At 36.5% G+C, this 27702-nt stretch overlaps 1 protein-coding gene across 1 annotated transcript in view; it reads left to right on the plus strand.

The window, feature by feature from the left end:
* LOC131591802 (protein piccolo) overlaps positions 1-27702 on the plus strand; it is a 309295-nt gene that overhangs the window by 167202 nt on the left and 114391 nt on the right. Inside the window, exons 8-10 of the mRNA XM_058862865.1 lie at positions 8981-11189; positions 16330-16484; positions 24305-24386. Of these exons, the coding sequence (XP_058718848.1) occupies positions 8981-11189; positions 16330-16484; positions 24305-24386 (2446 nt within the window). The remainder of the gene's footprint in view (positions 1-8980; positions 11190-16329; positions 16485-24304; positions 24387-27702) is intronic.

Here is a 27702-nt window from a genome sequence, read left to right on the forward strand (position 1 = left end):
CTCCTGTCTTGAGACATTTACAGGTGGCATCTGTGTTACATGAGTCTATTTCCACTGTTGTCAAGAGAAACAGGTGTGATTATGGAGTGAGCTGAAGAAAAATTGCACCTTCAATTCAGTAATCTGGAGGACTAGCTCAGATTAACTCTGCACATGATGCCTGTGCTTGGGCAGATGAATCCTTACACTTGTGAACAAACAAGGGCTGTGGTACAGCATGTGGTGTCTCCTCAGTTACCATCCTGTGGAGGAAGGCTGTGGTGAAGGAGAGGCAGAAAAAGCCAAGATTTTCTCACAAAATTTTTGTTGTTGGTTTTTGGTTTTCTTTTTTCCCTGTGAAACAAGATTAATATTTCCTTCTTTCAAATATAAAGGGGGAGGTTAGTGTTGATTGTTGCAGGATTTTTTAGTTATTTTTTCTTTTTTTAATTGTTGCTGAAAGTTTGCAAAGTAGCCTAATGTCTGTTGAATACAGATGGTGACAATTCAGCATATGCATATCATACTGATAAGTATAAACTCTTCTGAATTTTTCTCATGAGTATTTTCTGGCCAGGATTCTCAGTTAGATTGCAAATGAAAAGAAATTAAAGTATATTCTCATTTACTGAGAAAATATCCTTTATAGTCCTATAAAATTTTCCATAGATGAGATCTGAATTTCAAATAAAATATATTATGCTGTTGAAGGGGTATAACACATAATGATTTGTGTGTTACGTGATGAGAAATGGTGTATCATTGATCACTATTAGTGAATGAGCCCATGCTAAGGCTATTTCATTACATGCAGAAAGATTAATTCCAATAATTTTGTTATTTGAAAATAAAGTTGACTGAAGCCTTTCTTTGCTGCCACAAGTAGCTTTGCAATTAACAAATCCCAAAGCTAACAGTTAATATTTTGGCACAATATCTTTTAATATAGCTTGTTTAAATTACCAGTGGCAGAATTACATTGCCTCTATATTGAAACACATTACTAAGGTAGAGTTCTTTGTCATTAGTTAGTTAAATCCAAAAATGGGTTGTGTTGGAGACAGGATTCATCATGTGCAAACAATATATGTATCTTAATCTATCACAGGCATCAAATTATCCACCCATGTCATAGAAATTTTGATAACTTTTGATAACTTTTTATAACAGATAAGGCAGAGAAGTTTTAAACTGTCAGTGAAACAACAGAGGGGAGAAAAAGAAGTGATGACTGATTAAGGAAGACTAATTATATTGTAGTATCATTTACAATGCTATAGTATAGTCCATAGTCACCATGAGTCTACAGGATTTGTCTTAATCTTGTTAAGCACCTACCTCAGAGGAACTCTAGTTTTGACATTTTTATTTCTCCATATAATGAATATTTCTCTTGTTCAAGTTGTTGTTATTCAATACACAGACTCCTACATAGACTCTTTGTCCTCTGCTTTGTCATTTATATCATAATCTTTTAGGTTGTCAAAGTAAAATATGCTTAGCAATTCTCCTCTTCAGAACTTTCCTGAGTCATGTGGAAGACGATGTATAGAAAAATTCACTAATTTTCTTCCTTTTGTATTTTTAAAAAATTGGATATCTTCTTGAAAGTAATTAGCAAATGAGGAAGGCTTTTAATTCGCAGATAGAATGACTTGTTTTAAATTCTTTATCAGGTCTTGGCCCTAGAGTAGGGCTGTAGTACTTTAGCTCTGAGAGTATGAGCTGGAGTTGATACTGAAAATGCAGCATTGCAACAAGCGTAGAATAGGATTTTCTTTCTGCGAAGGCCCTCAATAGCTTTTAGTGTACTGATATATAAATAAAATACTTGAGAATATTTAACATATCTTAATACAAAGCATATAAAGACAAGCATTTAGGAAGCATCAGTAGGTATTGCCCACCTAGCAGCTGTGTATTTCCTTCAGTGTTTCCTAGCCTTTCATAGGCAAGTATGAAATCTGTATTTGTCATTCGGAAAATAAATTCTGAACATGTTACTCCAGTTTGAGCACAGGCTTTCCCTCTTCTCCTCTCCTTTCCCCTTTCCCCTTCCTTTTCCTTATGTTTCCTTCTCTTCTTTTTCAGAGATTGAATAATGGGGAAAATATTGAGCCCATTTGGTAAAGAGATTTCAATGCAGAAGCAGTACTCAACTCTGACAATTTGGCTCTTTCTATTGGCTCGACAGATGCACATTGTCTGAATCAATCTGCCAGAGATTTTTCCCCATTGCAAATCACCTGAGATACCTGCAATTCTGTATGCATTTTATATAATTGAACAGTGAATCTATCATATAAACTGCTATCCCAATACACCTTGAAAAGACAAGTAATATGGTTGCAAAGATAAATAGCAAAGGATAGCAGAGGGGGAAAAGAAATTGGGAAGAAAAAAGAGAATAATGAGTTTTGGAGGTAATGTTACTGTGAGTTAACCAGAAATGTTTCCCTTTTGCATAAGGCTTAAGCTATGAAAGAAAAAAAAAATTACAAAAAGTGGTGAATTGTACTTAGGCAATTGGGAAAAAGGACTGTTTTCAGTGAGCAGAAAAAGCAAACAGTATAGCTATGATCTGTAGAAGTAAGGTAAGGGAATTAAAATGTAAGCTTCTGAATAATGTGTATGTTGTCTAAAATCCTTTGAATGCATATATATGGAACATTGTTCCAATTACACTATTTAAATCAAAGTTTTGAAACAATGGATTTCATTTTTTCTTAAAAACTTTCTTAAAAATCATTTTTCGATGGTGCATTACTGCTGATTTAAACTGTTATTTCTAATTTTTAGAAATTGAGAAGGGAATTGCCCCATTACCTTTTATAGGCAAATTTGTCATTCCTGTTCCAAGTGAATCACAGATAGTTAGTCTGTGTAAAACTGTCTTCTGTGCAAACAACTGGGAACAACTATTACGTCTGCTCTCATAAAGTAGATGAAATGTAGATTTAGATCTCTTTGAACATCACAGTGTAAGGGGCACATCTGTCTGTAGTTTGCATATCTAATTTCCTTTGAATTTCTCCCTTCTCGTCTCAAGATCAAAAGAAGCATATGAGCTTTTATGTGTTTAACTGAGGATAGAAGTTGGTATCTCACGTCACGTCAGCTGTTAGGAAGTGCACTGTGCTGTCCTCCTTGCATTTGAAGTGAAAATGGCAATTTCAAACAATTTCACAGTGAAAATGAAAGGAGTAATGGGATAGAAAGTACAAAAGTATTTATCTCAGGAATGAATGACTCTGACTGACATGAAGGAAAGCAAAAAAACTGAAAAATGCTTATTGTTTCAGAATAGACTATTTCTAAAAATTGTATATTGGTGTTAATGGAAAAGAAATTTGTCTTTAGAGGCCTCCAAAGGAGGAAAAAAACCAAAACAAACCAAAAAACCTAGAGAAAATCAGACTGACTGGCATCTCAGTGCTGCTGTGTAGTGATTTAGAAACTTAGTTTTCTGCCTGACTGCTCAGTCCCCAGAGCAACATACTTGCAGAAAAGAAAAAGACAAGAGTTACACTGAAGGAAAGCTCTAGTATATTACTCATGAAGCAGGGTCTTTCACTCCCTGATACACAGCCAAATTCATCTCATCAAATTAATCTTCTACTACCCTCGCCAGCAATGGCACACGAGCCAAGGCAGTCCTGGTTGTATGGTAAGCTTTTACTATTGGTTAGAATTTGTTTCAGAGCATGTATTACTCCATTCTCACACTGCTGATGAGACCAGCTTTTATTAAATACATGTTCCTATATGTCTGCCTTACCATACACAGCTCATCTGCTTTCCTTAACCAGGTGGCTTCATTGAAGGGTCCCACCTTCTGTGTTTCCTCATGCTATAGAAGTGCCCCTATATCAGCCTTAGCCAGTGGAGAAAAGCTTTTCAGTACTCTTGCTCTAATGTTTGCTAACCAGGGGTTAACATAGGTGGCCCCTTCTCATCAATAGTTTCCACAAAATAGATATTGAGTCCAGAAGTGTCCATAAAAACTCATATGAAAAACTTTCTTTGCACAGGACAAGTTACAAAACATTGTTCAGGACCTCTGCACTTATAAGAAGATGTAGTTAAGGATTCCATACTTAAGATGAAGTACTCTAATACCTAGTGTATTATGTCAGTCTCTTTAGGATATGGGTCTCATTTGAGAGCAATTTTAAAGATACTGTTACATTACTGAGAAGTCCTTAATGAATGATAACAAATTTTCATGAATTCATTGTAGAAAATTAAATGGTTGAAATGATGAATTGCCAAAATTTCTGGCTCTTCTGATACATTTCTAACAATGAGCAACTGAGGAACACATTCCAACCCTTTGTGAGTAGAACAGCTATCATACAATTGCAATTTCAACTGTGCATTTTGGGGCTTTGTAGGGGTTGCGTTTGGGAAGGGTTTTGTTACATGAAAAATCCAAGATGTGAGAACTGGAAAGTGGGCTACAGCATAGGCTTCACCTTAATGATCTGCATTGGTCCCAACCCTAGGTGATTTTTTTTTTTCTGAATGGGAGAGTAATTTCTATCCCTCCAATACTTGACATCTTACCCGGTGAAAACAGTTTACTCCCAGCAATTTCATTAACACATCAGCATTCATCTCTCAACCTTATTGTACTCCTGAGTTTTCTGATAGAGTTTATTGACTGCATGGTACTTGTTTGAAGACAAAAAAATATTCTTTGCATTGTTTTTCTAGTAGCAGAAAAAACAGAATACAGCTACTTTTCTGCTGACTTTTAAAGTGTGTTGCAAATTAGTGTCAAATGTTTTGGGGAGCCTAGCCCTGCAAAAGGTGGGTTCTTCTGTGGCATAGAATAGGATTTTCACCATGCTGTTGAGTCTTCTGGGGATTGTGGTAGAGGAGTAGTCTCATCTCTAATCCACTTTACCTTTGATTTTCACAGCACCACAGGCTGTAGTAGTCTGACATCACTGTGTCTATTGTATAGAGAGTCTGGTGATGACTAACGAGATGCTGTCATCACAATTGTAATTGGCTTCTGCAATATGCATACATATTGTACAAATTATTTTCAGGACTTTTCCCTGCTTATACAAAAATATATATGTAAGTGCAGACTAATTTTGTCGGCTCTAAAGAGGACCAAAGAAGTTGAAGTTTGTGTTGTGATCACAGAAAATTTTAAAAGAGGAATGAATAATAAGGATTACATTTTTACTGGTAAAATTCAAAACATGAAAGAAGTATGCAAGAGTTGTGTGCTCAAGTGTGAAAGCTGAGCTTCTGAGCAAATGAAACTAATATCCAAACATGGCTACCCAAATGGAGTGCAGCATATCATGTTCAAAAACCAATTTGAGAAGAGGACAAGAAAGATTGCATAGCTAGAATCAAACACGCTGTTTAGAGGTAGAAATTTATCACAGGTATCCTGAGCTAGTCAGTCCCCCAAAGTAAACTGTCTCTTTCAAAATGATAAAAAATCAGCAGAACATATTAGTATTTCCTAGTACTTGAAGGATTCTTGTAGTGGGTCAGAGTCTTGCTGGCTTTGTCAACAATGATTTCAAATTAAAAGAGACAAAAATAGGTAGAAAAAGGTATTTTTAGAAAGATTCACAAGGAACAGAATGATCATTGCAAAGGAGTTACTCCAAAGTCACTACACAATTTAACAGTACTCACAAACCTTTGTCCAGATGACCTCTATAAATTCAAGCTCAGACTATAACTCACATCAAGACTAATGTGTATTGGCAAGGCAGAAAAGCAAGATTTTGCTAAGTCTGTTTGCATGCAACCTTCAGCTCAGTCTTTTGCCTTCCTTACTGTGATGTTATCTTGTCACTGAACTGCAAGACTGAGGACACTTCCTCCTATGTTTATTTCCAAACTTTGTTAGACTTGAGGAGTGGTGGTGGAAGGGCAAGATATTTGTACTGCAGTTCTTTAGTTTGTAGTATTGGGGAGAACATCTCTGTAGCTTTATTTCAAGCATGAACTTTGGCCCTATTTTAACAAAGTCAGTTTTGCCTCAGCAGCAGATCTGATTACCATTAAGTCCACCCTGAAGGGATATCCCAGACTAGTATAAAATCATACAAGGGTCAGCCATAAAGTAATAACATTTATATGAGCATCATGGTAAAAGAAAAAAACAATATAATTTACTTCTAGTTCTTGGAAGTTACACTTAACATTTAGAATGATCATTTGCTAAACAAAAAAATTATTTTTAAAAATGAATGAGGATGCTAATTGTTTTCTAGAAGTAAACTGACTAGAAATAAGATGGAAAACATTGTAAAATATAGTAGAAAAATTCATTGTTTATTCAGTCAGAGTTTGCTAAGGTTGCCTGTCTAACATCTAACTTAACCTTTAACCAGTGATTGTAAGGTCTCAGAATGCCTGCTTGTATTTGATAGGTTTATGTGGCTCCAGAGTGGTCTCATAAGGGTTTCTGCCCCATCTTTCCTTTGGTGTCTTCAAGTATGAAATGAGCATACCACTATAAATTTGAGACAATTACCAAAATTATAGAGATAGGACTAAACAGCACAATTACTCCTTTCCACTCCCAATTCTTTTTGATAAAGAGATTAGAATTTGGCAAAGGTCAGCCGTAGCTTGCCTTTTTTTTTTTTCTTTTTCCATGCTATTTAACAAATTCAAAGGAAATGCAAATACTACTAACAGCCACTTTAAAGCTGTCTGTCAAAATACTGCAGTTGAATTTCCCTTCAACCTACTAAGACAGCTCACAGGTAGCATGCTAACATAAGTGATGATGGAAATATCCAGGAACAAGAAACAGACACACATTTTATTACAGTATTAATTTTCTTTTTCTTGTGCCAATATAAATCTCAAGTACAAGGAATTAAGTCTTCCTTTTGTGAGAATAGTAGCTAAAAATGAGAGGTTATCAATACTTTTTAAAAAACAAATGGTACATTTTCCTATAATATATATTAGTCTAAGTTTCTTCATATGCAAGGAGATTTAAAAACAATTTTTTTTGTTAAAATGCACAGTAATCTGACACTGAGATTTATGCATCAGCAACTTAACTATTATCTGAAAAATATTAATTCCATAAAGTATTGTAGACCTTCTAATGACTGTTTTATTAATAGTGCTTCCCAATACCAATGACCATCTGTGACTTCTTCACCATCTGTGATTCCTATTTCAGTTCAGGCAGGGGAAATAACAGTGGTATTACACTGATTTTACAATATAAAACATCAGCCAACTAGACCTACTGTAGATGATTAATTTGTCTTTGCTTATAAGTGCATGCTGAGCAAGATAAAATTAGCTCCTTTGATTTGTTGGCACAACATGGGTTTGAGACATGGCCATGGGAAGCTGAAAAGATTAAATTGCTTTTATTGAAATCTGAAACATGCAAAAGTTGATGGAATTTAGATAAAGAGAATGAAAGAGCTTACATGGCACTTTAAAAGGTAGTGAACATTTCCTTAAAAATCCATGGCAAACCATGTGATTATTATAATTTTTTAAAGCTAAGTAATAGAGGAGCAGCAAAAGAGAATTCTTAATACTTCTTAAAAACTTGTACAGTTTGTTGATGCCATATTAAAATAAACTGAGATAATACTGATGTATAAACTCCTACTTAAAATTAATATTATTTATATCTTATCTGAGTGAAGTAGAATTTATTTCTAAAGAAATATGTTGTTTAACTAAAAGCAGGTTGCAGAATCCTTGCAGAAATGCTGTCCTTCTCTGCAGAGGCAGGAGAGTCAATTTGATAAATATTGTTTTTATTCTGCCCTTAGTAAACTGTGCTAAAATGTTTCTATATGGTATTAACATGTCATCTGCATTATGTAGTGGCTGAGCTGATTTTTCTTTTGTTTCAGTGTATGTGTGTAGATCAATCTCTTTTCCTTTGCTAAGGCAAAATTTGTAAGAAGCTATTAGGGAGATAGGATACAATTTCAAAACCATTCAGGTCCCACCTCTTAATCTCTATACATTGCATGGGAGTCTAAACTTCAAAACTAAAAATTAATAAACCAAAAACATTAGTATTGTAGGATGCAAACTGAATTGCATCTAACCAGTTGCATTGCCTACTTTCCTATCTGATGAAGAGAGATTAGCACCTCAAAATTTAATTATCAGCCTAAGGTAGATTGTTCTACATCAGGATGAATCACTCTTCTACCATTAACTGTGGGGAAGTCTGGACATCTAGACAGAATTAAATCCCTATCATTTTACACTGCTTAATTTTTTTTAAGTTTTAAACTGTAGCTTTCTAAACAGAACAAATTTCATTTATGAAAGTCTTCAGTGAACTGAAGAAAGCTTACCAGTTTTGTAAGAGGCAAGAAAATCCCCTGAAAATATATATATATATATAGCATCAGATATAAGGCAAAAATGATCATGTAAGAACTACTTGTCTTGTCACTAGGATGTTCTGCTTTGTTGTCTGGATTTCAGTACAAGTTATAGCTTATGGGTATGCATTCTGTGTCTGGCTCAGAGTCATTTATTCGACCATAGAGATTATATGTAAATTTAAATATGAATGTGTATTTAAGTACATTTATAATTATACAGATTTTTTTATTAAATTAAATGTTATATAAAAGGGAGGTATATATGTGTATATATTCCCCTCCCACACACATACGCATTGAATATGTTTATGTATAAGCATTCAGAAATTTAAAAAAAATAAAAAACTTTTAAATTACCATTTATTCAATTTTAAGAATATAAGGTATGTTTTTTAATCTTAGGCTAAACAAAGTCCTAGTGAGCATCACCCTTATTTTTGCATTAGATTGCTCATCTTTAGCAGACTGATAGCCATTTTCCTTTCTATTTTTTGCTGCTTAATCACAGATACAAAATTTTCTGTCTTAAGGAAAGTATGTGGCTAAGTTAAACAGACACCCTGAAAAAAAATATAAATAATTTATGATTAATTTCCCTCCAGAATAGTGATTCAATCTTGTTTCTTCTATTGCAGTCAAAAGGTTCTTCAAGCATGACTCCATCCAGCACTCAAAAGAAGGTGAAGAGGACTCTTCCCAATCCACCTCCAGAGGAAGCAGCAGCAGGAACTCAGTCCCCATATACTTCTGTGGGATCAGTTTCACGGAGAAGGATTTGTAGGACTACCACTATGGCCAGAGCCAAAATTCTTCAGGATATAGACAGGGAATTGGATCTGGTCGAACGTGAATCAGCCAAGCTTAGGAAGAAGCAAGCAGAGCTAGATGAGGAGGAAAAAGAAATAGATGCCAAGTTGAGATACTTGGAAATGGGCATTAATAGGAGGAAAGAAGCCCTACTAAAAGAAAGAGAAAAGAGAGAGCGTGCCTATCTCCAAGGAGTAGCAGAAGAACGTGATTATATGTCAGACAGTGAAGTTAATAATACCAGGTCAACCAGAATAGAAACTCAACATGGCTTGGAAAGACCACGTACTGCACCCCAGACAGAATTTAACCAGTTTATACCACCACAAACCCAGCCAGAAACACAGTTTGCCCCTGCTACAAGCCCATATGCTCAATATCAGTATTCATCTCCTGCCCTTCCAACTCAAGCACCAACTCAATTCACACAGCAGTCACATTACCAACAACAGCAGCCTTTGTATCACCAGCAGGTTTCACCCTATCAGACCCAGACAGCATTCCAGACAGGAGCTACTATGTCCTTTACCCCACAGGCTCAACCTCCACCATCTCAACAGCCATCATATCAGCTCCCATCGCAGATGATGGTGATACAGCCAAAGCCAAGACAGACCACATTATATTTGGAGCCTAAGATAACAACAAACTATGATGTAATTCGCAATCAGCCTCTCATGATAGCACCAGTTTCAACTGACAATACTTATGCAGTTTCCCAGCTGGGCAGTAAATACTCCACCTTGGACTTAAGGATAGGACTAGACGAGAGAAACAGCATAGCGAGCAGCCCTATATCAAGCATATCTGCAGATTCATTCTATGCAGATATAGACCACCACCATACGCCCCGAAATTATGTGCTGATTGATGATATAGGAGAACTTACTAAAGGAACAGGAGCTCTTGGTTCCAGTTTTAGCCTCCATGAGAAAGATCTGACCAAAACAGATCGACTTCTTCGCACAACTGAGGCCAGGAGAGCACAAGAAGTGTCAGACTTCCTAGCACCACTACAGACTTCCTCTAGGTTACATTCCTATGTTAAAGCTGATGAAGACCCAATGGAGGACCCTTATGAGCTCAAACTTCTGAAACACCAGATAAAGCAAGAGTTCCGTAGAGGTGCAGAAAGTCTTGATCATCTGGCTGGCCTGTCACAGTATTACCATGGAGAGGGCAGCTACAGGCATTTTCCAAAATCTGAGAAATATAGCATAGGCAGGCTTACTCTTGAGAAACAGGCTGCTAAGCAGCTCCCAGCAGCCCTCCTTTACCAGAAGCAGTCAAAACACAAGAAAGCCTTGATAGACCCCAAACTAACAAAGTTTTCACCTATCCAAGAAAGCAGAGACCTTGAGCCTGACTATTCAAGCTATATGACTTCTAGCACTTCAACACTTGGGGGAATTACTACTAGGGCAAGGCTTCTTCAGGATGATATCACTTATGGCCTTAGAAAAAACATCAGTGACCAACAGAAGTACATGGGGTCACCACTGACGTCATCCATTGGAGCAGGCCTTGGGACTGCACTAGGTCCAACAATGAGAGCCACACTACAAGATGAAGCAGACAAGTCTTATAGCAGTGGTAGTAGATCTAGGCCCTCATCTAGGCCCTCCTCAGTGTATGGGCTCGATTTGTCACTGAAAAGGGATTCTTCCAGTTCTTCTTTAAGACTGAAAGCCCAAGAAGCTGAACCTTTAGATGTTTCCTTTAGCCATGCAGCACCTTCTGGAAGAACTAAACCCACCAGTCTACCTATTAGCCAAAGCAGGGGAAGGATCCCAATAGTAGCGCAGAACTCAGAGGAGGAGAGCCCACTAAGTCCTGTTGGACAGCCAATGGGAATGGCAAGAGCGGCAGCCGGACCCTTGCCACCAATATCTGCAGATACCAGGGACCAGTTTGGATCGAGCCATTCATTACCTGAGGTCCAGCAGCATATGAGGGAGGAGTCACGGACTCGAGGCTATGATCGAGATATAGCCTTCATCATGGATGACTTCCAGCATGCCATGTCAGACAGTGAAGGTAAATTAGGCCTCAGACTGGTATCTTACTATCACAACACAAATCCTCATTTCTATGCATGTGTCTGATTTTTGTTACACTTCAAAGACTTGTTCTTTTTCTGTCCCTTGGTGCATCTTCTGTGTATCTACATTTTTGGGGGTTGATTTGTTTTGTCTTTTTTGATATTTTTTATTTTACCCTAACAGTTTCTGGATGGTGTTAAGCTACCATAGCATGCTACTATATTATTGTTGATTTGCTTTCCTTTTGGTTTGCTTGTGCATTTTCCTTTTCACTTGTTCATGTCTACTTTTCAATGATACTGTGTAGAACATTCCATGTACAGTACAGACTCTGCCATCAGTCTTTATGTGCAGCTCTCTCCAGTGACTGTGAATCATTGAACTTACTTGCAATAGTTTTTGTTGGGATTTGGAAATAATCTCCCAAATCTCTAAAAAACTCCAGTAACTTTATGTGCATGAAATTTCATGATAGAACTGAAAAAAATTATAATTCCATCTCCCGATGCACCAATTGAGATCTGTGTTTATATAGAAATAGTCTGTTCATTAAGTACATATTATATGTTAGAACCATATAGAGCTTAACGTGATAGCAAAATAACGTTCTACATATAGTTTGTTGAAAGCATCCTGTCATGTGGACTTCTGTGCAATCAGAATTGTGATTATGTAAGATAATTTGTCATTTGAATGGTGCAAGACAATCTCATCCTTCAATAAACTTACATAAAGTATTTTACTTCTGTTGATGGATTATGCAGTGTAGCTGGTTTTATATGCACCCCATACACGTCTGCCAAATAAGCACAAGAGTTCATCTCACTTAAGTTCATGAAAGGAACCTTTCTGATGTATTATAAATAGTGCAATTAAAAATGCTGCTTCTGAATAAGTACAGCAGAATGTTAAACTGATGTTGAGTACTTAATAATTGCAAATTATGTATCAGTTTTGTTTGAGTCAGTTCAGACTTAATTTATTCTAAATTGTTTAAAAATCAGAAAGACAGTTTAAGGCAAATGAAATGAATATGTTCAAAATTGTATGCGCTCCCTTAACTTTTTCTTATGTGTATTTACTGCACAATAAAAGAGACTTTGCATGCGCTCTATTGTCTGTAAATGGCAATGATTGTCTCAAAAGACACATTTGCATGATTATGAAGTAGTATGGTTTATTTTTCACATTTCTACTAACCTCCGTTCATTATTGCATTATTGGTTTTTTACACATGCTGAATCTTTCATAAGCATTAGAAAAAATGATCTATTTGCCTTTCTCATACTTCATACTAAGGGCTTTGTTCTCTAAGTTTCTCTTCATATTTCTTAGATATTTATAACCCCCTGATAAACTCTGTGTTTCTGGAGAGACTCATGGTCATCACCTTTTTTGCTACTTATCAGAAGCTTAACTGTTTTTATTGTTCTTCAATCCTTATTACACAGAGTCCTATAATTAAATCTGAAAGCAGTTGAGAGGAACTTCTGGAGTTGCAACTCATATCATTCTTCCTAAATAAGCAGATGCTGTCTTGTCTCCTCTCAGCTTGTGACTTTCATGGGTCATTCTAGAGTCACATTGTGAAAGATACAGGACTTTTCCTCCTGAAAACTAAGGAGAACCAACCTGGACCAAAAAAAATCTGATTCTATTCTACCTCATATGAACAGGGAATGTGAATAGGGAATTATATACCTGCCATACAGTGCATTATATTTCTCATATATATTTGTACAAGACATACATGTAGCACCTCAAGCTGAACACATTTCAGTATTAAATCAGTCTCTATTTTTAAGTTAGTTCAACCCTTTCAGTAGTATTCTAATTCAATTCACATATTCTGTATTAGATTGATATGTCACTCAGGGCTTCCCCTTTCAGCCCTCTTTTTCTAATTCCTATCAAATTTTGTCTTCACAAGTAGCCTACTTCTTGGGAAACCAAAACACTTCATGACATTACTTTCAAATATGCAGTCTAATAGCAAGTAACCTGTATTGAAAGTAATTAATAATTTTGGTGTAAGATAAAAAGTGTTCAAAAGAAGCAATTGCATTTCTACAGAAAGTAATGGCCTTCTTTTTTAGGGACTGCAATCTTCTCTGTAGTGATCTGATGCTCTGACAGTGCACAGCTATTCTGACATGTTTCATCTGACCTTTTAGCACAATTTGCTTTGCAGCTTCTCTTTATTTTAAGCAACTGCTGCATGGTCTTGATGAGATTTCATTAAAAGAAATCAATCTTAAGTACTGTCTTAGGAAAACTCTTCTTGTGATACAGATTGATTTATCATCTTAAGAGACTTTTAAAAATTAATTTAAGTTTAAATGTCAAATTTAAATTTCTTTTCTTTGGTTCTAACTCAGAGACATGCTTGACTTTCTTTTCATTTTTTATAAGTGACACCCATAACAAATACTGGAAGAGAATGCAAATAGGACTTTGAGTCCAAACCTGGTTTTGACTAAGTACATACTGTAACAAATCTTAAAACTGTGCTTCAAGACATAATTAGTGCTTACACTGGGATTTCAAACTTCAAACAGGTTAAAAAAGTAGCCTTAGTGTCAAAAGAGCACAACATCCAGAGCTGCCCTTTAAAAATAAACAGCATTATGGGATCTTGAAACACCTGGAATTTTTTCAGGGTTCCCAGTACTGTGAAAACTCTGATCCAGCAAATAGATCTCTGTCAACCCCACAGCTGCCACTTTCCACACATTATTAAGTATGCTGAAGATACTAATTTTCAAGAACACTGAAGCTAGTACTCAATTTTATTAACATAAAGAGCCCTTGCTGTTCAGAAGACATTAAATGTACCGTTTCTCACCTCAAGTATTTTTTTTTTCTTTTATATGCTAATTTGGCAATTCTTTGACAGAGTTTAGAAATTTTAAATTGAGATATCAAGTCATCAAGATATCAACACAGCCGATTCCTTGTAATTTTTCATCTGTGTGATTTAGAGTGATTGCTGTTACTTCTCAGATTTTCTTGGATCCCACAGCCTGGAGCTCAGTCACAGCTGGTTTATCTGTTTGGGTGGAACCATCTGGCTGCATTCTGTTAGCCTTAGAATAAAAGGATGACTTCTCTAAGACTGTCAGTGGTTCATCTTGGCTGTTGTGAGGTTTCCAGCTGTAACAAATCCCAGCTGTGCAAGCCAAAACCAATGGAGTGTGTATGTACATGTGAGTGTGGTGTGTGTGTGTGTGTCTCTATACACATACATTTATAACTTCTTAAATTTCAATAAAATATACACATTCATCACAGTTTGATTAAAAGAAAGAAAAAAAAAAAGAAAGTAGGCTGGTCTGAATTGCAGTATGGAATTCTACACTTTGGAGAGAAGTAATCCAGGAAAAGTTATTTCAAATGAGGCAGGAGGAAAAAAGAAATCATTCTTTCATCTGCTAAGATGATGACACAGATTGTGATAGCCAGCATTAGCATCTGGGGTCAGGATTATGTATTAGGTTCTTCATGCAAGCTTCAGAAAGAAGTTCTATCAGGATGAGTTATGAATGAGCCTGCTTCGTGCAGGTACTGGTCACCTGCCATAAATGTGTAAAGCATGAAATATTTGCATGCTAGATCATAATGATTTATTGATAGCAGTTAATCAATAGCAAGTTGATCAGTAGCAAGATAAGCATCAACCTCTAATAATGTTTCATATATGCTTATCTAAATAATATTAAATAAACCTTTTCATGTTAGATTAAGTTTATGCACAGTCAAAAAGAGACTGCATAATATCTGAAATCAAGATTAAAAATTTTCTGAAGGCTTAATATAATATAGAGTGTTGGATTTACCACATGCAACATATTCTTTTCAAAAAGGTCATGCGTATATATTTATCCTCCTTTTGGAAAATTTTCAGAAAATAGTAATGAAAAAGCACAATTTCCTTTTTTCCCATAATCATTTTTTAAAAATTATTTCTTAAACCAAATAGATAATGTTTACTTTCACAACTAAATAGGAAAGATTGCTAACACTACCATTTTTCCTTTTAAATTCTTTTCTGTGTCATGTGCATTCACTCTTATTACTACAGCAAAAACTGATCTTATTTAAGGTTTGAAATTCCTTGTGGTTTTGCTGAAACAAATATTGTCTTCCTTTGATTTCCAAATTTATCTTGCTTAATAAAGCATACAATTCAAGCTTGCCTTACATTCTGCATTGCATTATCTGAGCAATGCATTGGTTTACACTGATTGGCAGCGTAGATGAAAACGGGAGATGAATCTCATCCCAGTGGAGTGACTCCAATCTCAGTTGACCCAATAGTCAGTAAGCATAAATAAATGCATTTGCAAACTGATTCCAGTGAAATGGCATTACTTGATCCCCAAAAGATGAATAGTACAACACTTACTGTTGCAAACAGAATATTAGTCTCATAGAATTTTTGCAGACAGAACATTAAAAATCCATACGCAAAGGTTCATACTGCAAAATCGGGGGATGGAATTAAAAATGAGAACACCTGTAATATTGCTGCTTAGGATTTCAGTAACTAGGTTGGTTTCCTATCTTTTTTGATTTGGTTTGATATCAATTTCATAAAGAAATTTCATAAATATCTTGGTTTGATATCAATTTCATAAAGAAATAATTTTCTTATATGTAGTTCTAGATTATTTCAAAATATTTGGAACAATATTCAGTTCAAAAATTTGAGAATTAGTGGAGCTTGCATTTTGAGGGCTGGTTATTTTGGGTTTTGATTTGGATTTTCTGAGTTTGGGGTTTTTTTTCTCAGTCTGCTGCAAAATAAATAATATGACTAAATTTTTCTCAGCATATATTTTAAAGATATGTAAAATCTGCAGTGTATTTCTCAGCTGCCAGAAGGAGGATGTGGCTATAGCACTTGGTAGATTTCTTCTGTATTTATTATCCATGGTTCTGACATAGGGAATCTTCTCCCTTTGCTGTCTCACAGCTAAATAATGCTCAAGTTCAATGTCTCAAGTCTCACCTAACTTTGCTTTAGCTGCATGGCCAGTGAGTAACCACTCTGCATGTTTGCTATGCACAATGCACATTCTTGCCCTTTGCCCAGCCCTGGACCAGAGCATTTGACCTGTCCTTGGTTTTCAAAGCCTATCACCTCCGTCGGGAAGAAACAGATTGGTTTGACAAGCCCAGAGAGCCTCGTTTGGAGAATGGACACATCCTTGACAGAAGGCTGCCAGAGAAGTTGTCACACTCTCGACCACTAAGTCAACACCAAGATCAAGTAAGCTTCAAATTAGATGTGCCTCTAGTTTTATAAATGATTGATAATTTAATCATACTGTCCAATGGTTCCCATAGCAACTACAGGATTACTCCAAATCCAGCTACATTCAGCTGAAGTGCTGTTGAACCTGTATTCATCATCATTTGATGATGAAATTAGATTAACTTTCCTCTAAAATTCAGTATTAATTTTGCAGGTTGTGTTTTGACATTTGAAATATAATTGAAAGCATCTATACCTTAAGTATTCCTGTTGGTGGAAAAAAAATGTAAAAAGAAAATTATTAGTCTTATTTTCCCTTACCTGCTCTAACTCACCCAAATTAAAGTCCCTTCTCTTAGTAGTTGAAGGAAAGTTGAAGAAAATAATTCCATTATCCTGTTGACATTTTTTCAGTTGGTGAGTATAATCCAAACAGTCTGTGATAAATTATTGAATAAATCAGCTAGACTTTATCAATTTAATACTTAGAATATTTCATTTATTAGAGAGAGAAAGAAAAATACCATGGTCTACTTTTCAAGCTTGCCAACTTTGACATCTAGTTTACCTTAGTGTACCCTCCCATTTCCATTTTTTTATTAACAAAGTTTATGTATTTCAAATCTTTAAGGTCTTCAGATGCTTGTTTCATTTGTCATTTTTACTGATTGATTTAGGTTATATCCTGATATATTCTTATGTTTTGATTTAGATTACATTTTTACATGAGATTAAATGAATGCAATGAGTTCATATCCTCTAGGCAAGAGGATAAAACCTCAAATTGTGCCAGGGGAGGTTTAGATTGGATATTAGGAAAAATGTCTTTGTGGAAAGGGTGGTCATTGGAGCAGGCTGCCCAGGGAAATGGTAGAGTCATCATCCCTGGAATTGTCAGGAAACCTGTGGATATGGCGCTTGAGGACATGGTTTGTGGTGAACATGGTTGACAGTTGGACTTGATCATCTTGGATGTCTTTTCCAATCTTAACAATTCTGTGATTCTGAGAGAAGGTATTGCATGGCCCTTCTGTGACACTTAATAGCTTATATTGCTCACATGAATTCCTCAGATAACATACAAAACAGGAATATCCCACCCTCATGCAGCCTTTAAAAGTTTTATGTTGGTGAGCATTTTCACTGACATATGGCCATCAAATATAGGTTTTGTGAAGCAACACATAGATTTTATGAAGTAGGTGTTAAAATGTCTTACAATACAAACTGTCATTTATTTTTCCCTCCTTTCCTATCCCTAGCACATATTGAGATTCACACACCCTAGGTTGTACTGAGCCTACTCATTTCTTGTTCAGAAAAAGGGCTTTACACGGTATAATTCTTATAGCTATCTATTCAAATAGATCTATGATTCTATGAATCAACTTAATTGCAAGATAAAGGGTGTTTTTGAGTCTTAACAGCTCTTAATATCACTGGCAATAGGTTAAAAAACTGTCTCTCTGTGCACTTTAATTCTCACGAGAAACTTTTATTATTCTAAGCATACGTAATTGTATTTTACCACTACAGCTTTCTGAGGTAAAACTGAAAATCTTCCTTGAAAATCAGGTTTGTCCAAAAGGATTATTGCTAACCCTGAACTCTGTGATAAGGAGGTGGTTAGTAAGATACACTTAACTTCTAGAGCTCCAGAGCTTTTGTCCTAGGAAACAGTTCCAAGGCCAGGTCTTAATCACAGAGATCTCATCTTTGCTTTTTTCTCTCATATAAGTAGCACTACATTAGGACTGGTTGAAAATTTTGTTCAAAAATTTTTAGGAGTAAGTTTAAAAGGACTAAGAGGTTTTTGTTTTCCTGGATATTTCCAGGAAGAAAATATGTATTTTTTCCTCTTTAAAGCTGTTGAGATATCCTCATGCTTATATAGAAACAGAGGTACAGCATTAAAATCTTGCCAAAGGCATTTTTTAAGGTTTTGTGAAATATGGGATGTAAATTGGAGAGTGAACATGTTCTAAATAACTCTGTCTCATGCCATGTAAAGCCACAGCAGAAGAGAAGTGATATGTGAGGAGAAGCTTTGCAACAGTTCCTTCTTCTGCTTCCATCCGTGTTAGCTGCTGTCAGTCACACACCAGTACAAAACAGTATCAGTGACTCTGCAGAAGGGAGAAATGCCAGGTCTCAGAAACTCCACATCATCTACCTAATCAAAATGTTACTCTGAGCTTGTGTACATTGTCTTCTGTGAGCATTTGTTTAAGATAATTTAAAAATCAATATATTTTCAGGCACATCCATAAATTAAATTGCTTTGTAACAGGATAAAAAAGGCCAGAGATATTTTTAAAAAGTTTCATTAGCTCCACACTGAGTTGCAAAATACTTAGCAATAGAAGAAAGTAAATCAGCATCTATTTTTATAGATACTCTATTTCTATATCAACACTATTTTTTTTTAGCATTAGTATTATATTTTCAAGCAATGAAGGCAAATAAACCATATCAGGTCAATGAGAGTGGAGAGGCAAAGTAAGCACTCCCTGAGGGCTTTTTCAGCCCTGTGTGTACAAAAGGGTTAATTAGTTCATTGTGCCATGCTGTCTGTCTCCTGTATCTACACCTCAGTCCTGCACAGGAACCTGTAGTGTCCAAGTCTAATGTCCTCTAGAGACAAAACTGGCAAGTCATTATCCATCCAGGACCACCTGAGCATTTCCACCTTCATCCAGACCTTCCTTTGCTGCCAGTGATTTCCTGGAACCAGTTAGGAGGGAATTTTCCTTGTTAGCACAGGAATTAAGCCATTATAACTCCCTTAATATCCCTTATTGAGCTCAAAACAGCCACAGAAAGAATAATTTGCATCAATAGCATTAATCTGCTTGTAATGTATCAATCAATGTTTTCAAATACACTTATTTGCTCTGAATTTGTTATTTTTATGATCTTCTGTGTTAAAAAATTAAAATATTTTAATGACCACTACAATATGTGTATTCCAGAAGATTTTGACTCATACATGTGAAATACCAATTTTCTTACTAGATGAAATCAGAACTGCTTGATTACATCCCACAGAGCCTGTACAAACAAAGGTAATAAATAAAGCACAACCCTGAGCTTTTGAAGCAAGAATGCAGTGGAGTGACAACTCTGAACCTCCAAGTTTCCACAGATTTTTTATAACCCAGCAGTTTAAGCTCACACACTGTATTATAAATACTAAAATATATTTGTTTCTATAGCAACTTCTACGGTGCTATTTAGTATTCTAAATCTTGCTAAATTGTAGTTCAGTTGAATATCTTAAAAGCAATTTCCCAATATATTGATTCTGGACTGCTTCCCTGAGGAGGTAAGACCTTATCAATACATAATCTATTGTAGAATTCCCACTGACTGCTGTTGACCTCAACAGTTTGCTTAGTCATTGCCAGTTCACCAGAAACTTCTTTAAACCTCCAGGTATCAAGAGGTTTTTTTTCTTATTATTTTCTGTGAAAATTATTTGCATATCCTGAACTAAACTGGCTGTTACAAAGTTTGGGAAAGAACAGTAGGAGGAGGTGCCAGGACAGTAAAATTTCATGAGAAGGGCATGGGAAATGAGAGTATAGTAAGAGGCAATAAATGTTTTTCAGGAAGGGGTTTTAAATACTTGCAGTCATCATAGGTAAGTTTTTTTAATCCCTAAATGAATAATAAAATCCTAAACTCATCCTAATGATAGTATATTGCTGTCAGTTCATTTAGGCAACAGTTTTCTAATCACAAAAAAAAACAAGGGTCTTAGACATGAAACCTTTTGAATGCAATTCCCTATTTCTAAACACCCTAAAAGTTAGATGCTTTTCTCCCCATTCATGGGTCACTGCCATTCTCTTGAAACTTAAGTCAAGCCTTTTTAGGGGCACTTGACTATTTAGAAATCTTGAAAAAATCAGTCATAAGGTGAGCATTGGTGCTAAAATGAGGAAATACCATTTCTGACAGAGATACAGAAGGATACCTGCAAACATTAGTTTCACATTTTTGAAGTCCATCTACTTAGTTTTCATTGTTTTCCAATTAGCGAGGAGAATTTATTTTAAATTGTAGTAAACTGTTTTCTGTTAGAGACATTGGGGGGGGGGGGGTGGTAGGCACATTTTGTGACTGAGATTCTGTGCAAATGTGATGAGAAATGGGACATTTCCAACTTTACTGTAATTGTTAAAATATTTAATCTAAAGAGTGGCTTGTTAGCCACCCCCTCACTGTAATTCATGAAGGAATTTAGCTGGCAGTGCCTCATTTCTTAGTCACTCAGAAATATATTCCTCTCTGCATACCAGAATGACTTCTGGAGCAAAGGTCAGTGTTGAATTTACCTATTACAGAAGGAAGTGCAACTCACTTTGCAATTCATTAGTTGAGTATTGAACAGGATTATTGTGTTTCTTAAGTTTTTACTCAGTGCGTCTTTTGCAAATTATCTCCATCACTGGGATTTATCAGTAGAAAGAAGTTTCCACCTTGAGGATTTCTAGAAAACTCAACATTTGTGCTCTGCACAGAGGGAATTTAGAAATTCAATGGGCAGAATTAACACAGCTGAAGAAATTCTTGGAACCAGCTTGCACAGGCCTTGTGTGCTCATACAAGTACCTGTGGTGTTCAGAAATTAGGATGGATACTGCCTAACCCACCACCTTGAGCATCCACCATCCTGTTCCAGGATACCTACCTCAGGTAAAGTTTCCCTTGAAAAGGATATTTCCCAGAAGACAACAACCAACTGTAGCTGTTGAGAATCACCTTATCAGGCCCTGTCCAACACCAGTGGAATGGAAGATGCAGCAACATTTAAAACCAGGAATGACTATGGCTTTGGTGATCCAATCCAAAGATGAGTTGATACATTATAGATGTGGCTATGGCCTGGAATATTAAAATACAATTCATGAATTTTATTTCTTAAATATAGCACTGGGGAAATTTTTTCTTCTTGATTTTCCTCTTTAACTTAGAATATTCCCTTTTATGAGGCTTCCATATTTTGTTTGTTTATCAGACAAAACACTTAATGACAACAGGAAATTAAATGCAATTTTAAACTCATCTTCCATGGCAGTCTTAGAAACCCTCAGCACAATTATTTTCCATTCATTCCATTTTTGGAGGGCCTTTGAGCTGACTAATAACATGAAACACATGACCAGCACTTACATTTCCTGAGGAAGAGGATGATATGCCAGTGCAAAGTTACAAATCAAGTGTAGTGAATGCTCCCAAAGAGGTGAGGAAGGATCTTCATGACAGGGACAGATGGCAGAAATCTCTGGGGTTCATAGCAGGTAAGTGGGATCTAGTGAATTTTGCCCTGTGACCCAGGTCTGGGCTTGTGGACTTGTTGTTCTCCACTCCTGCAGCTGTGCAGTGGAAGGATGGCCCCTCTGCACCACTTTGGATTTCCACTGTCACAGCTGTGCGGCTTCAGCAGGGTCTCTCTCCATCTTCACTGGGGAAATGGGAGGAAGAATCAGCTAGAAGGAATTCCTGGCATATATGCAGGTGAAGGGAAACCAACTTTAGTGGAAGTAAGCTGTGAACATTTGGAAGCACAAAATAATTTGTGTTCTACTAGTTTTGAAATATTTTAGTAAATTTTCAGATAAGTTTTCAGATAAATTTCAGATTAATGTGTGTATTACAGATTGTGAAATATTCTAGTAAATTTCAGATAAATATGCTCACTAATGATTAAAGCAAAACATCAAGAACAATGTAATTTTTGTTGGTATTACCTATTTGCAGCAACCACTGTTTTTTCCTGTTTGTTCTGCTGCTTTCAGAAATGTACTGATCTGAAAGTAAAAGCCTAATGACATATTCCATTTAAGCACTGATTCCCACCAACAATAAAAGAATAATATACTACCCTGGATGCAAATAAAATACAATGCTTTTATTCAGATCTATATGAATCACAGAGATTTATTCTCATAAAATTCTGGAAGTAATGAGAAAGTAATAGGCTAAAGAAGGAGACAGTCCATATTTTCTGATGCATTTGTTAGAAGTCATGTACAATATGGCATTGAATATTCTTGGATTGTTATTTATTAAAAAATGGAAGATAGAGAAAGTAAAATAATATGAATTAAAGTTTAAGTGGTGGAGCGTTCCTCGGTTAAATTTAATTGCTCCCACCAAACTGGATCCTAGCTAAGAATCTATTCAAATGTGTTCATACACTTTGTGTAAACAGCAATAGTTCATATTAATTTATTTATTTCAAAGTAAAATTAGGTGCATTCTTTCAGATTTTTTACAATTTTATCTAAGCTACCTGTGACAAACGCATCACTTTTATTGTTACATAAAACTTGCTGAATTTCTGACAGTGTCATTTAAAACATAACACTCTCCCTATCCATTAATGAGTGTGGAAGCCTCATAGAACCTCATAATAACCTAGTATTAGACTATATGTTCTGACAAAATCCCATGATAAATTCAAATATCTGCCTGATCTCATGTTCTGATTTATTCTGGAATACTTGTCCACTACCAAATCCAAAATCTCCTTTATGTCTGACATTAATTGCAGTCAATAATACTCTCACTGTGTTATGGCAGGATTTGAGTCTTGTAGATGTTAGACGTAACATAATTCACTGGATAAGTAACTGAGTTATGACAACTGGTGTATAAACTCTTCTGCTTACTGTGGGGTTGAGCTAAGCAAGGCCCTTGACTTCTCTGTTTCCCTTCCCATCATTTATGTGTGCTATCCATTAACTTCATAAACTCTCCAGGGCAGAACTAAGTTTGAAGTGCTTGGCTCAGGAGGAGCTTAATCCCTTTAAATGCTACTTAAATATAAATAATAGCAATAAACTCTTGGCAGCAGGCTGCTGATGCACTCGAGCTGCTGCATTGCCATGCTGAATAATATTGTCCCCTTGGCTCCATGAGGCTGCTCCCTGCAGTCCCATCCTGGAGCAGGCACAGTCGAGCTCCCTCCTCTTGGTCCAGGTGCATCACCCAGGCTTGGAACCATCATGCAGAAGCAGAGAAGTGGTGGGTTCAACTTTGCTACCAAAAGACCATAACTGCAGGCAAAGGAAGGCTGTGATTGCTGTGAGGGGAGTGTTGCAACCAAGTGCTCTGCAGAGGCATTTTGGTGTGGGCTTGGGGCAATCATCTCTGGAAGGTGGGTCAGTCCCTGCAGCTTGGCCCCTCCTATGCCCAAACCATGGGGCAGGTGGGATCATTTCAAAAGGAAAACTGGTTCTTTAGAGTGTGTTGTAGGGTGTGTTGCTTTCAGCTTTGACATGGTCTAGGATCAGCCCAGGTAAATGTTGCACATTTTCCTACAGAATGTAGTCCCACAAGTTTTAATTTCGGTCTTTCAAATGGCTTTTGGAATTTGAAGACAAGAGATACATTGGACTATGTGTTTTTTTCTGAAACTAAAGCAGTAACTCATGGATGGTAACAGATTAACATTTTGTTTACTTGTTTAAGAAAATAATTTTATAAAAAATACAGGAATAATGTTATGTTTCTTTCTTGTGTTCAACATTGCTTGAATAAAGGATTAAGGTTGAAAGAAGCTACAGAAGATAGTGACAACCTTCTAGTCTCTCAGAAAAATCAGAACTAAAGCCATATTTGAGATTAATCTGGTTTATGGAAGCAAATATTCATTACACCACAGAAGGAATTTGCAGTTCAACAAATGTCTTCAAACTTGGGAGAGTTTTTGAATTGAGATGTTGTGATATATCCCTGGATGAAATAAGTTTATTTGCTTCTTTCTGTTTCAATTGTCTGAAATTATTAATGCAATTGTTGTTGGTTTACCTTTTTATGACATGCATATTTGTGTTCCTCAGATAAATGGGAAGCCCCTGCAGTACATTTTCCCTCATACAAGGCTCAAACTACTGAGAGACCCAAAGGATCACACAGTTTCAGGTAAAAAAATCCCCCTATGAGACATGATAATTAATTTGATTAACATGAATTATACAAAAAAAAACAGTATTAAAAATACTTCCTGTGTCTGTGCAGCAGTAAATTCAGTGGTCATTTTAAATCTTGCTCATTGGCTATAACAGGAAGCAGCAGTGCATGAAAAAGGTCATCTGTTCAAGATATATAAGCTATACAGACATTAAAAACAGAGGAAAATCTGTGTGTTATCCATATGAACAATCTGTTTTCTTGTTGCTTTTTATGTAACTCTATATTCCCTACATGAGTCCTTATAAAATAAACTTGTGTAGGTGTAGAACATGTACAGAACTGAGAATTTTATTCTTTCTGTTCTGGAACTCTAGCCTGCTCTTCTCATAGAGGGAGTTAGCAGAAGAATCAGATCCCATTTTTCTGTGGTGTCTTCACATGGACACATTTATCACAGGACCTCAGATTTGTTCTCTTTTTCCCTAACATTGACACAAATGTTCATGTAAGTCAGAGTCTGCTCGCCAAGGAGATGAAAGTGGCAGAGGTGATATTCATTCACCTCCCAGGCTGAGAGCTGGAATGCAATGTAATATTTTCATGTGTCAAACTGGAAAAGGCTGCCAGGACCTGGCACAGGTAAGGTCTGTCTGTCTGAGCCTCTGGAATTGCAGCCTTTCTCACATCTAATACTGATATGGAACTCAAAGTTATTTCAATACACTGTTTTTGTTCTTTCAGAGGTAGATGCTTTAAGTGTTTTTGTGATGAAACATCAGGCTTTTAACTTGCTTAAAAAATTCTAATAGTGTGTGTTAAACTCTGCTTTTGCACAGAAGTAATTACCAACTGCCAACCCTGGTGTTCCCTTGAGCGTTAAGTAGAAAGTGGCATGAACTTACTTGAATTGCTAAATAATGTTTTCACAGGGTTTCTGGCAGGAAAGTCTTGATAATTTCCATCCTCAGAACACACCACATATTTAGGATGTTAAATGAATATTCTCTATGCATTATGAGGTGTTTTCTTGTTAGTCAGCGTAACACCCACCAGTGATTTCAGGCTGCAGAAAGACCCCTCCACCCACACAGCCCAGTCTGAAAGGAGCTGCCAGCTCTGCTGTGTGTCAGCCTGTGCTGCTCCAGGCCCTCCCAGTCCACAGGAACTCCTTGGCAAGCTTGTAGGCATCTTTGCCCTGCGGGCTGATGAGTAATGCTGTGATCCAAGCTGCTCTCTTACTCAAAACTAAGAGGAATTACAACCACATAACTGTAAAGCTCGTGATTTACTGTTGCTGAAGCCAGATCTTCTATGTAAAATTATTTTCCCTTATGCAGTGGGAAGTGCTTATTCCAAATTATCTGCTAACTCTCATGCTGGCAGTCATAGCAACACGCTGTGCCTCAAGGAAAACACCTTGTGAGCAGTGATGGGCAAACCCAACGTGTAGGTATTGACATCTCCTTTACCAATGCCCTGCACAAATGAGGTCACATAGGATCAAAAATTTACTCAGGGTCCTGCTAAGGTTGTATAGCCCACACTGGGATTGCTTGCTGCTATAGCTATATAATATTGTGCTTAAATTCCAGTTGGAGAAAGCAAGCTTGGTTCTGTCTACAAGCTCCAGTCATACTTTTGTGTTTTAGTCCAGAGACATGCTTGGAGACCTGCAGATGTATTTCTGTATGATGCATACATAGATTTCCCTACAAATATTTAAAGGCCTTAATGCAAATTGTACAGAAAAGAGCCAAAGGTAGAATAGGGTGGCCGTGAAGCAGAAGAATTAGTTGTAGTTTTCACTCCTTACACATCTTTGAAGTACCATAACTCCTTGACTATATACGTCTGTTCTGTCCCTTCTCTCAAGTGTCTGAATGATTTAAGTACATGAAAACTCTCTTCAAATATGCAGTGCATTATGCTTATCCTCCAGCTTTCCAAATGGCCTCTACCAGAGATCAGCACATGGTTTTAAAAATAATTAAATTTTATTAAACATTATCTGCAAACTAATAGTAAACATCTGTGTTTATTAACCAGACAATGACTGTTAACCAGACGAAGACACAGAAGTATATTATGCAGCAGAATTTACTTAAAATATGGGTAAATTAAAAAAATATATACAATTATACCATCACAGTTACCTCACTGCAAGAGTTTTGGATATTCGTCTAGATTCCATGTCCAATTGCTTCCCCAGCTGATTTCTTTCTCTTTGTTTTTTTTATTTGTTTCCTTTGTCTCTTTTTCCTCTTTCTTTCTCCCTGCCCATCTTTCTTATCAAAAGTATCAAAATGAGGTATTGACTCACTTTGTTTGCTATTATACTTGTTGCATAAGCACAGGAAGTGCATGTGTGTGTTAAAAAATCACAATCCTCAGTAAAGCTCACATGGGCAGCCAGATTGTTCCAAGAGAATAGTCCCTGGTGAAACCAGCCTTTCAGCAACATCTTCAGCTGAACTCTTGCGTTGCTGGATTCTTACAAACCAGCTGGTCTGAGGTCCTGGGTGACCACAACAGCATATGCACCATCCATTGTCTCTGATGTCCTCAGAGTACGTACAAAACATCCTCTGTCTTGGCTATGCACAAAAGCCTCTCCTATGTGATGATTTCTGCATGTGCAAGAGCAGTTTATACTTGTGTTTTAAATGATCCATGTGCAGTTTGGTCAGTTCTGAAGCAGGAGCTGCCTGGGGAGATGTCTGAGACTGACAGATTCTCCCCAGGGGATTCATGAATACACCTTCAGTGTACAATTAGTGTGTTTTAGCAGGAGAGTGCACAGCAGGAGTTACATAGGGAAATGTCCTAAACTGTACAAAATTCCCGCTTGGAGAATTCCTGTAACTGTTGACCAGCTGCTTTGCTGGGAAACTGGCCAGTGCTTCAGCCTATTATCTCATCTCACTGGAGTTCTTGGGCCAACATGGGCATTAACGATTCATTGTGCTGGGTCAGCCCAGATAACCAACTCTCCCAAAGCAGCTGTAATTGTAGGACAAGATTTCATCCTAATATCACCATTATAAATTGAATTCCACAGCTCTCATCATAATCTCACCGCTGTAAAAGTCACTGCCTGATTATGAATCAAAAAATTGTCACATTCTAAATATCAATAATAAGACTAGTCCCAAATATTCTAAAATTCGGGCTTTTTCACTGCATAATATGTGCACATGTATTTGGTTTGCTTTCTGGATTAATGAAAACTGACTCTGAGGTACAGATGCCTTTGATGCCTCTTACATAACCTGGCATAATTTTTCACACAGAACATATAATATGAATTTTGGCATGTCAGTGAGGT

This window comes from Poecile atricapillus, chromosome W (genome assembly GCF_030490865.1).
Source record: "Poecile atricapillus isolate bPoeAtr1 chromosome W, bPoeAtr1.hap1, whole genome shotgun sequence".
In the NCBI taxonomy this organism is placed as follows: domain Eukaryota; kingdom Metazoa; phylum Chordata; class Aves; order Passeriformes; family Paridae; genus Poecile; species Poecile atricapillus.